Here is a 12,435-nt window from a genome sequence, read left to right on the forward strand (position 1 = left end):
AAATTAAAATATAGAGTCATATTATGTAATTGAAATTAAAGTATAATTTAATTCAGCCCCAAACTGGTTGTATAAACCCATTTAGGATGCATTATTTATTTCTCAGGAATTTCAAAACTAATTATTTTTCTGGAACTATATCACTAATCTCTGACTAACATAACACTAATTTAAGAGCTATCTTGCACTCTTTAGTCCTACAATGGTACTTATAGCAAGGAAACAAAAGGAGGATATGTGTGCAAATGAATACTATCATTTGTGCAGATTAGCATTAAGGAAATATTAAATATATGGCTGACAAAAATATATAACAAGAAGTCATTTTAATTTTGATCATTAGGCTTTTCAAGTTTATATACAGTATATTTGAACTGAGCAACTATTTGCAAGTGAATGAAGATGGCACAGAAATGGCTAATGCAATCTGCCTTAGCATTAAGAATGGCTGCTGTATTTCAAATAAATAAAAACATCTGTCTTTTAAATCAACATCTCGTGATTTTAGCTCTGCTAAATTATTGCTACTGCAAAATCTGTTTGCTGAAAAATGGAAAAATGAACAAAAGCATTACCTTTTTATTTTTGAGGTAGGCTTTTTTGGCAGAAATGCGACCACGCCTTGCTTCTAGTTGACGGACTTTCTGTTGTAATTTCTGCAACTCTTCTCTTTGCAAATGTATGGATGCTGCCATATCTTCTTTTTCAAGCATAGCTTCCATACTTTCATAAGTATCATAATATACTACTTCATCTCTTTTTTCTGTCACAAAATTCCAACTCGTTTAATAATTTTAAAAGTATATTCAGTTAAGCAAAACCATACTACAAAATGTATGCAACATTATGAAAAGTTTTTTTAAAAAAAATACTGGAAAAGTAATTGTAAGGTTAGAACATCTATCTCTGCCTTTGCCCTAGGAGAGAAACAACCACGAAATTACTTACAAATTAGATTACAGAGCAGAAGTTTCCCCAGACTTTTTAATTGGCTTTTAATTTATATTGTTTTCAATTCTGAATTATTGCCTTGCTGCCATCTAGTTTATGCTGTTTTCATTTGCATTTTAATTGATTGTATTGTTCATATCTTTATTCCAATTGAATCACTTAGTGAGTCTTATGTAAACCACTCTGACTGCTTCAGCTACTGGGCAGTGTAATGTAGTGCAGTGTAATATATAATATAAATATAAAATGGAGTTCAGTGAAAACAAAGCTATGTTCGTATATGGTGATTGTGGTTAGCAAGTAAGTTACCAGTGTGGAAAAATGCATAGAATTTGTGAACAAGGCCCAAAACTAAGAATCTTGAAGCAGCACAGCAGTTGTTCACCCTTACGAACAACTGCAGAGGCTCTGCAACATATGTCCTGCACATTGCTGGCCGAAATGGACCTTCTGAGGGATGGACAAACTACAGAGGGGCGCAAGCGGCCGAGACGAGATTGCTTGCTAGATCTTCACAAGTTAAGTGACCCGGCATGGCAAGTTGGGGGGAAACCAACTATAGGGAGCACAAGGTATTTCAGTGGGTCAGGGAGGCCTTGGGTGGTGTTAGGCAGGTGGCATATTCCATCACTAGGCATCACCCACCCTGAAATACCTCATGTATACTTAACGAGCTTCGCATTCTATTAGCAAATGTGTAGAAGAAAGGAGGGAGTGATCCAAGGTACGAGATTCACTCCCACAAATCCTTGGGTTACAAATGGGATGGACAGGCTCCATTACATTCATAACTTGAGGACTACCTGTACATTGGACTGTTCTGTACAACAGTTTCAATAACTGAACTAGGAAATAACTAGGGGGGGGGGACTTAAATGGGTGAAGAACAATATGCATTGCTTTTTTCCTTCTTTCTCCACCCCTTCTTATAGAAAAATTGTTTGACCAATCTAGGGTCAGGGCGAAGGGGCGAAGAAAAAAACCCAAACAATCTTTGTAGGCAATCTCTATTGTGCCTGACCATTCGCCACCTTCCATGCCTCACAGAGTGGAGAGATTTCAGAGAAAGGGTTTACAAGAGAGTAAGGAGACATACAATGGGAAATACACCAGCTATTTGCCTAATGTACTCAAGGCTACCACCTCCATCACATTCTTTTCTACGTGTATTCCTATTATATGCCTGCAGACTCTCTTGTAATTTCTTCCTCTCCAATATCTTTGATCTGTAAAGGAAATAAAAGTAATACAAGTAAGGCACAGGACAATGCCTACAGGTAGTCCTTGATTTATGACTACAATTGAACGCAAACTTTCCATTGCTAAGCAAGGCAGTTTTTATGTGAGTTTTGCCCCATTTTATGTTCTTGCTTGCCACAGTTATGTGAATCACTGTTAAGTATATCTGGCTTCCCCATTTTGCTTGTCAGAAGCTTGCAAAAAGTGATCACATAAACGGGGCCACTGCAACTCTCATAAATACATGCCAGTTACCAAACATCCGAATTTTGATGGGGATGCTGCAACAATTATAAATGTAAAAATGTTCATAAATCACTTTATCAGTGCTGTTTTAACTTAAACTAAACAAATGGTTTTAAGTCAAGGACTATCTGTAATGTTGATTCTGTGTCTGGGAGACTTTATGAAGATCATAAATATTGGCATTGTTCATGAAATTATTTTTTTAGCACTGTCATAACTTGAAACAGTCACGGAATGAGGCAATCAATGAAGAAAGACTACCTATGTACCAGTCAATGTTACTGCTAAATATATAGATATAAAACAAATATATGTCACCTGAAATAAGTCTTTTAATGCTTTCAAGTTGTGCTGTCAAAAATAGTTCTTCACACTTCAGAATTTCAAACTGCACTTCATACAATTGAAGTTGCAGATCATAGTAATCAGCTTCAAGTTCATCCAAATGAGCTATAGCTTCTGTGCCCCCTTGCAAGCTCTGCATCTGGTTTTTTTTTAAAAAAATTAATAATTTACATCAAAAAGAGCATAAATCTTAATCTTACCATAAAATAACTGCAAAATATTCCATCACTGAGCAGGACACATTAAGGAATTAGAAATAAAAAAGTAAATATTATTCAAAACCCTATTATTCAAAACCCTATTATTCATAATAACTGCTCAGTTTTATATGCATTATCAAAGGTCAATTTTTATTTGTGTAGAAAGAAAATATTTAGATAAATTTTAAAAATTTAACATAATAAAATATCTTACTGTGCTTGAAAATAGTTGAATAGCCCAATAAAATTTTATAGGCGAAAAAGAGACCCACTCTTCTACACATATTCATGTACCCAATACATATATTAGATAAATACAGCAGAGGGAATTTTAATAGACTAAAATAAAGTACTGCTTTGGTATAATCTTTTTTTCTAAAGTAGTTTTCTTTGTCATATATTCAAAGTAGTTACATTTGTCCTCACGTATATTGTTAAAATGCAAATTCAGCAAACATGATGCCACAAAAAACTGATTTTTTATCATAGTAAATTCAAGCAACATTACAGTTAAAACAACAGTAACCCAGTTTCAAAATGTCATCTTTTCAGAATCTACTAGGAAACAATTCTTTTAGGCCCTAGAACACACCCAGCCCAAACATTAAATTGAAAGTTTAAACTTAAGTCCAAGCATAAAATTGAAGACATCCAAATATATCTAATATATTTGTAATTCTCTAAAGCAGGGCCCCCAACCCCCCAGCATCATACTACCAGTGCATAGATCAACTAGTCAAGCTTTGTGTGCATACGCATGTACACCGGCCCACCACTCCTGCAGCCTGGTTACCCCCCCCCTCAAGCTGGGCCGCCAAGTTGTAAAGGTTGGGGACCACTGGTCTAAAGCATGCTCAATGATATAGGATTTCAGGTTGTCATCATAATGACAATGGCTTGCAGCAGAACTGCAAGGTAGGATCTCAACTTCCTCCCAGAAAGTTTTCATTTTAATACCACAGATAAATGCCTATCTTTCATATATTTCATATATTTGTGCCTAAGTACTTTAAAAAATAAGCAAGCCTTGTTTAAATTGAAATGTTGCCAGCGAAAAATACCTGAATGACACTGTTGTGAATCAAATAAGAAATTCAGTCTAGTAACCTTCTCTTACATAATAGCTCTTAATTAATTTCTAGTTTCTTTTCAAAGCAAATTGTAATCGCTAGCTTTGACAGTCCTGTTCTGAAATTTAGCACTACTAAATAATTTTCAAGTTTCCTTTTTGGTTGCATACTCATCAGTTATTACCTCTTCTTTTAATGCATGTTTCTTCTGTTCTAAACATATTTCTTTTGCTCTCATCAATTGCAAAGTATCTTTAGACACTGCATACTGAAGTTTTTCCATTCGTTCCACTGCTGCTGCCCAAGCTGCCTTACCAAACTTTTTCTGGTCTGCTCGCATACGATCATATACAGCTGTAAATAAAATTTAATAGCAGGCTTATCAAACTTGGAAATAGTTTCATTATAAGTCCTATTTAAGTAAATCAACTTCCTCTTTATGCAAATAAAATGTTAAAATCTTCAAAGGGGTAGTTATTTTAATTTTAAAAATGGGATCTTTTTGAAATGTGGTATTTTTATTCTTATTTAATGTATTCTATAGATCGATGCTATTTCAAGGCCAAATTATTGGTATTATTTAAAGGAACTAGAGAAAACACATGAAACCAATTTGTGGAAAATTAAAAGGGAAATTGTAGAAAATAATTGTTTTTTAATTATAGTTTTGGTATAAAAGTTATCAATAGAAAAGAAAGTATCCATAGTTTTTAATTAAGAACCAATAGCTTCTTAATTTATGTTGGTATTGAATTTGTAAAGTATGAAATCTGAAGGGAAACAGAAAATTGTAAGACAGTGATTTCAAAAATTAAACTCAATATAAAGTTATTTCCCAAATTTCAATTCCTTGTGTTCAAAGTGGAATATACCCCACTTAACAGAATGGTGCTAATAATCATATTATAGGACACTTTTCCCCACAGATTGAATAAGCACTTTCAATCAGGGTAAACCACACCAACTGGTGATTTGAGTAGAGAGAGTTACATAGAACAATAATGATAACTTGAGAAACTGCAAGGTTGCAAGATTGTTGAACATGTAAAAAAAAATTAGACAGACAGATAGCTTTAGCAGCAAATGTAAAATAGCTTGTTCATTACCTTTTTGTGCTTTTGCTGTTATTTCAAAGTACTTTACTGTGAGGTCCTGTATGGATAATACAGCCATATGAGCCTTCCGTTGCCAGTCTGCATCTTCTTTTTGAAGACTTTCAATTCTTCTAGGTCCTAGGTAATCATTCTCTATGGAAATCTGAAAATAAATCCTCACTATATCTATCATGAAATAAACAGCCAGGGATAAGTAGTAAACATATAATCTTGCAACGATTATATAAGGATAATTCTTTAAAATATTATCATGAACTTTCCTAAACAGCAAAAAAAAAATGTTTGAAAAAATGAACTAATGGAAATTGGACAAACTTGTTTAAAAAAACCATTTAGTCCTCCTTTATAATTTTGCTCATTTGCTTATCAAACCTTAAATAGGCATTTTTTCATGTCCTTCTTCCTATTATTGTAAAGGGAAATGACGGAAACAAGACACTATAATCCAGGGAATAAAAAAACTAGAGATGTAAAGACAAAGGAAACAAAGTAAGCACATAAAGAGATATCTGGAAAAAAATCCCTACTTTCGTCCCTCTAGTTTAGTGATGGCTAACCTTTTCCAAACAAATGCCCAAAGCACAAGCGTGCATGCAAATGCGCACGTGTGAACCCCTGCACATGCGCCCCCCCCACGCATGTGCAGCAGAGACCCGAGAAACAGCTGGCCGATGGAAGGTACTTGCGCATGCATGGCACAGCTGAGCTTCGGTGACCGTTCGCACGCCCACAGAGAGGGTACTGTGTGCCACCTCTGGCTCATGTGCCATAGGTTCGCCATCATGGCTCTAGTTACTAAATTTTCAAAACACATCTGCCTATTCTTTAAAAGTTTTGCAAATGGAGCAAACTCCATGGAACTTGTAGGCATTTAGAAAGAGCATGCACTCTAGCAAAGGATTTCTATGTTCCAGCAAGACAACAATGCTGGAATATGAAAACAAGAAGAGAACAAACAGGGAAAGGAATTATCTTCGTTGAAAAGTATTTAAAACACTATATTGTACAGCATTTTTGAAAAGCCTGAAAAGGGTGTGGTGACATCCTTTCCTCTCCCCATGTCCTAATCTGCACTGGAAAGGAAACTGAAGAAAACTTTACAGATGACATTAAATTAGAAATTAGTCTCTGTCCAAATATCTACTTCAAGTTTTCCAGGCAGCTAATGTTGTCTGAGCACTTTTACTTGACAAGAATAAACAGTTCCTGTCCCTTACCTTTTGGCAAGTAGTTTGCAGATTATCCACCATAGCTAAGCATTGGGGCATGGGATTTATATTTCATCTCATGGTCATTCATTTTTTTCCTTAGTATCTCTTTTCTATCATTGGAAGAGATCTGGTAACATGTTAATAGAATAAGACAGCCAATAGCTGCACTTGCAGGTCCTAAACAATCAAAATTCCTGTAATATGTTACAATTTATTGGAAGCATATATTTGGAAGTAAAAGTGGAACTGTTGCCACAATGATAAATAGTTAAGCAAAGAGAATTTTACTTATTTATTTATCATTATGCCATCAGTGCAATTTTTCTTCAAAGACTACGAATACAGTAGGCATCCCTAAGGAAATCTAACACGTCTATCGAGCTGAAATACTGAGTTGAAAGCTGGGGAACGCAGGCAATGGAAGCGTGTCCACACAACTTTGGCAGACTCAATCTAATGAGGTAGGAGACGGAGTTAATCTATTCCTGGATTCTCTCGTCAGGAGAATATATAAGAACAGGTGCTTAATCTTTTTTCTTAAACAGGTTCCCAGCATAAAATTAACCATACCAATGCATATATAAATATGAAAAGAATGTTCTTATAGATAACATGCTATTTATATTTAAATAAAAAGTATATTTCAATAGATCTTTCTTCTTATCCTCAAATGATTCAGTGTAATGGAAGTTTGTTACGAAAATGTTTAGTTATGGACATAGAAATAACTGGATGGTTCAGAAGACAGCAGTTATACAAATGAGTTGTAAAGTCAGCAGTGTAGGTCATAACAAATGCCATTTGGCATTTTTTCCCCATTGTTCTGTTGCAACTTAAAACTGAGCATCTAACTGGTAACTCTAACATAAACCTAGAATTTCAAATTTGTTCAAAACCCCCCCCCCCCCAGCAGTTTTCTTATTTTATTGATTCTGTAAAAAGTTAGCATCTTGTAAGCACTTAACTGCTGAAGGCTTAAAACCCAGAGTGTATCTGATCCGCACAAAATTTATTTTACTGAGTAAGATATTCCTTACTAAAACCAATAGTTCAATACTTTAGAAAGTTAGGCCAAATGCATTTGTATTCAATGCCCATGATCAAACATCTTTTCTCATAGCCAAGGCTTTATTTGCCTTCTTCACAAATAATTTAATCAAGAAAAGAAATCAAAAGGGACTATAAAGCTTAAAAAGGATGAAAAGTCATTCTTGTACTTCTAATTTTGATCCAACCTTGGACACAAATTTTTACAGCTTCAGAAAGTGTGACAAACATTCAAAGATGTCCAAAATATCACATGGGATGAAATATTATTGGACTTGCTATGATGTCCAATAATATTTTACAGTGTATATTGCTGATTTTGTACCTTTATTTGCTGTCTTCTGAGCATAGCAAGTTCCCTCATATCTCGGAATGGCTGCAGTAAATATTGATAGAGTTCTGTGGTGGCTTCAGCAAGGCTGCCATATGCATCATCTTCCATTTGATATAATTCCAGCAACTCCACCATGCTTTCTGTATTCTTGTGTTTTTCAAGAAGCTGTGCAAAAATGAAAGAAAATATTAAAGTATTATTAAATTTAAAATATAAAAGCATTATCAAACCTTATGAAACACTTCCGGTTCCGGCGGCTGACGGCGACGGGCAACTCGTTTGCTTGCTCCGGCTCCCCGGTGGGCTTCCCCACTCCTTGGGGGGCACAGGACGCCCCGAAGAGGCGCCCTGCTGGAGGGGCGGCATCGCGGGGGATTCCTGCATCGGCGGCGGCTAGTGGGGGGGCACCGGGGAGCAGTATCGGAGGGCGCGTAAAGCGTCTTCGCAACAGGCTGATCGGAGAATGAAAAAGCAGAAGGAAGCAGCGGCGGTGTGGTGAGGCGCATACCCCCCTTCACTCCCTTTGTTGATTTGAAGAACTTTTCAGCATTTTAAAACTTACTTTCGGCTAACTTTGGAGGCGCGGCTGGAGGGAGGGGGATTTCCCCCCCCCCTCGGATAGGCGGCTTGGAACAATTCTGCTCTCAGCCCCAGGGGAAGGAGGAGGGGGGAGAGCCAACCAATGATGCCACACCCTTGCTTAAAGTGACTTTCATTGAATTTAACTCCATAATTTACTGATGATCTGAGGACTTTGGGAATTTTGGAAACTTTGTTATGCCTCTGAGCCCGAAGCTGGCAGGGCAAGATGGCACACTTCCATTGTCTTCATGAACTGTGAAACCTGACTCCACCTTGAAAAATTCAGGCTTCCGGTCTTTGTCTCCGTGCTAACCAGAAGAATCTCTTGTGGATTGTTATTCTTTGAACTCTCTGGGGTGAAAAATTCTACTCTATTGCCAGGCTGATTAGAGAAATTCTCTCCTGCTTGGACCTTCTGCCTCCTGGACTCATCTAGCTGCTCTGCTGCTCCAGCTGTCCATTCTCTACACTGACTGAACTCTTTATTCTATAAACTATGTCTCCTAAAAGACCACCCCCTGGAAAGCCTGGCTTTGCTACCTCTGCCCCGACATCAGCAACATCCAGTCCTGCTACACAATCAAAGATTACAGACCTGATGCAACCTAAAAGTACAGAGATGGATTGGCAACAAATGCTTCAGCAACTCTTACAGGGACAAGAGGAAATTAAGAAACAATTAAAGGAAATGAAAGAAGAAATTAAAGAGAACCAAGCCCAAATTTATAAGAACTCACAGAGACTGGACCTTGTGGAGGGTGGGGTGGCGGAGGTGAGGGGGGGGTAGAGGCGGTGCAGAAGGGAAACAAAGAACTTGATACCCAACAAATGAAAACAGAATTTGAGAGAATGTCCTTTTATCTTAGATTTCAAAACGTGATGGAAGCAGATGATGAAAACATAAGGGACATCATGATAAACATTTTGGCTGAATATACACACAAAGAAAAACAACAGATGGAATGGGAGATAGATCTGGTCTATAGAGTGAATTCAGCCTATGCCAGAACACACTATGTACCCAGGGAGGTTCATATTAAATTTCTTAGAAAAAGCACAAGAGACGAAATTCTGGGTGTACAAAGGGGGCAGGCCCTGACATACCATGATAGGGAAATAACTATCTTGAAGCAGATCCCCAAGAAAATTAGGGAAAAAAGGAAAAATTATTCGCAACTAGCGAATAAATTATACCAGAAGGGGGTGTGGTTTAGATGGTTGATGCCTGAAGGTATGTTGATATTCTGGGAGGAGACAAGAATTAGAATTAACACACCCATAGAGGCACAGGCCTTTATGGAAAAAAACAAAATACACCTAGAAAAAACAGAAGATCCTACAACGGATATGCAGGACACGGGAGGGGCCGGAGCTCTGCCAGCGGGGGGAGAAGGGGCAATACCAAGAAAGCTCAGATCACAAAAATGAATAAGAAAATCTCGTTGATACAAACTGACCGAAAGTAGTAATGGAATTAACATGTGGATCATAGATTACTATGTATTCAATTGATTGAAAGTACCAATAGAACTAATATGCTGATTATATATGACTATGTATTAATGATTTATACTCAGATGTATACTATGAGTTTGGAGGGAGGGGGCGTCTATCACACTTTGCAACTGCCAAAATTTGTACACCTTTCCACTACCTTTTTCCTTGTAAATTTTTAAAAAACCAATAAAACTTTGGTTTTTTAAAAAAAAAAAACCTTATGAAATCGGGTATAAGAGTTCATACATTTGGTTACTAAGATTCATCCTATTATCTCAGTGTATGATATTGATCTCTTGATCCCACTCTATATTTTTTGTTAAATTATAAAACTAAAAATAGCTAAGATATTTGATCTCCCCCCTTTTTTTTATTTGAATACCATAGTACCAAGTATTAACCAGTGGTTACATTTATTTATTTATTTGTTTACTTATATTGCTGTTCCAATCCAGTAGAACTGTGGCCTTTTAAAGATAATACATTATTTACGAAAAGCTTTTTCATGTAATAAGTTTGATTCATACAGGATATTGTCCAGCTACAGAGCCTTCTACTTAATTATGCAGTATTTTATACACTGCCACAGTTTAAGGATAATATGCATGGAATTCAGGAATTTAATTTTTTATATTGGTCAGTCTCACTACCCAGAACAGTAAAAAATGCAAACCAGCATCCATTCTTAAAAGGTTCACATAAGATTTATTTTTATCCCATAGCATAGACATCCATGAAAGGGGGAGGGATGAAATGAGCATCATGATGTGTTGGTTCAAAAGCCACAACTTACGTACGTGTGTCAGATTTTGGATGGATTTTGCATTATGATGTCATCATGGGTATTCTTATTCTGACACAATCTTGGCTTGTTGCAGATATTGCTGACACATAAGATAGCTGTGCACAGGCATCTGTGCATAGAAACACACACATGCACAGAACACTCAAAGATACCACGCAAGAAGAAAGCCTGGATGAGGTTTAGCAAGCATGTAAAGAATCTTCCTTTTCCAGTAATGAATGAGCCCATTTTAATATACGTAGTAAGCAGGAGAGAGAGAAGGTCCTCTATGCTAGTCCTTATTATACTTACTTTATATTATTTATATTTATGTTTTAATTGGAGGACAATTAGAAATTTAAAATTATTTAAAATTAAAACCTGGATAATAGTCTATATAAGTTGTCAGCTAACGATGGCAAATAACACTTGTCTGTTGCTGAATAACATGGTTGTAACGCACAGTGTCACATGACTGTATCAATTTACAACAGCAGTTCCAGGAGTTGCAGTTGTTAAGTGAATTCCATACAGCATTAAGCACAACATCATGTGATTGCAGTTGCAACTTCTTGCTGGATTCCCCACTGACTATGCTTGTTGTAAGCCAACATTGAACTTGCAAATTGTGATCACATGGTTGCAGGACACTGCAACCATCATAATTGTGAACCAGTTGTCAACAGCTCAAATCATGATATGACTCAGGAATGCTGCAACAACTGCAAGTTTGATGATTTGTCTTAAGTTTCCTTGTTCAATACCACTGTAACTTCAAATGGTTGCTGAATGAAAGATAGTTAACCTAGAGCAGTGGTGGGCAACCTTTTTTTTCAACTGAGCCAAATCTCGCCAAAACCACGATTGAAATTTATTTTGAGAGCCACATTTTTAAAACCGAAAATACATAGGATGGTACACTGTTTTTAGTTTCAATAAACTCTGGCATTTGAAGCACGCAAGTCTTAAAGCTGTCAAGTTACAAGATCCTTGCACCCCTAACCCTTTAGAAAAAACCCCCCCAGGGGTCTTCAAACCTGACAGCTTTAAGACTTATGGACTTCAACTCCCAGAATTCCTCCTCAAGTCATGTTGGCTCAGGAACTCTGGCATTGAAGTGTGCAAGTCTTAAAGCTGTCAAGTTGCAAGACCCTTGCACCCCTAACCCTTTAGAAAAAAACCCCCAGGGGTCTTCAAACCTGACAGCTTGAAGACTTGTGGACTTCAACTCCCAGAATTCTGAGAATTGAAGTCCACCAAGGGCATCAATCATATTAGCCCAGGGATCTGCAAAATTGGCTCTTAAGACTGGTGGACTTCAACTCCCAGAATTCCTCCTCCAGTCATATTGGCTCAGGAACTCTGGCATTGAAGTGTGCAAGTCTTAAAGCTGTCAAGTTGCAAGACCCTTGCACCCCTAACCCTTTAGAAAAAAAAACCCAGGGGTCTTCAAACCTGACAGCTTGAAGACTTGTGGACTTCAACTCCCAGAATTCTGAGAATTGAAGTCCACCAAGGGCATCAATCATATTAGCCCAGGGATCTGCAAAATTGGCTCTTAAGACTGGTGGACTTCAACTCCCAGAATTCTGAGAATTGAAGTCCACCAGTCTTAAAACAGCCAACTTTGCAGACCCCTGTGTTAGCCCAAAGCCTGGTGCTGGGCCTTGCTCCCCCATTGGTGGACCCCAAGAAGCGAGGAGGGAGAAAAAGAGACAGAGGCCAAGGAGCTTCCCCCCCCCCCAGCAAAAATCTAACCGGGGAGCCGGGCAGTAGCAAATTAGCCAATCATGCGAGGAAAGCGAGGTCTGATC

General features: G+C 37.4%; 1 protein-coding gene across 1 annotated transcript in view; it reads right to left on the reverse strand.

Annotated features, from left to right (window-relative positions):
- Positions 1-12,435, reverse strand: part of JMY (junction mediating and regulatory protein, p53 cofactor) — a 66,628-nt gene that overhangs the window by 21,764 nt on the left and 32,429 nt on the right. The window contains exons 2-6 of the mRNA XM_081942629.1: positions 7,750-7,923; positions 5,158-5,308; positions 4,236-4,405; positions 2,755-2,920; positions 576-763 (exon numbers count right to left, since the gene is read on the reverse strand). Of these exons, the coding sequence (XP_081798755.1) occupies positions 576-763; positions 2,755-2,920; positions 4,236-4,405; positions 5,158-5,308; positions 7,750-7,923 (849 nt within the window). The remainder of the gene's footprint in view (positions 1-575; positions 764-2,754; positions 2,921-4,235; positions 4,406-5,157; positions 5,309-7,749; positions 7,924-12,435) is intronic.

The sequence above is a fragment of the Natrix helvetica genome, assembly GCF_964273705.1.
Source record: "Natrix helvetica genome assembly, chromosome: 2".
Lineage (NCBI taxonomy): Eukaryota > Metazoa > Chordata > Lepidosauria > Squamata > Natricidae > Natrix > Natrix helvetica.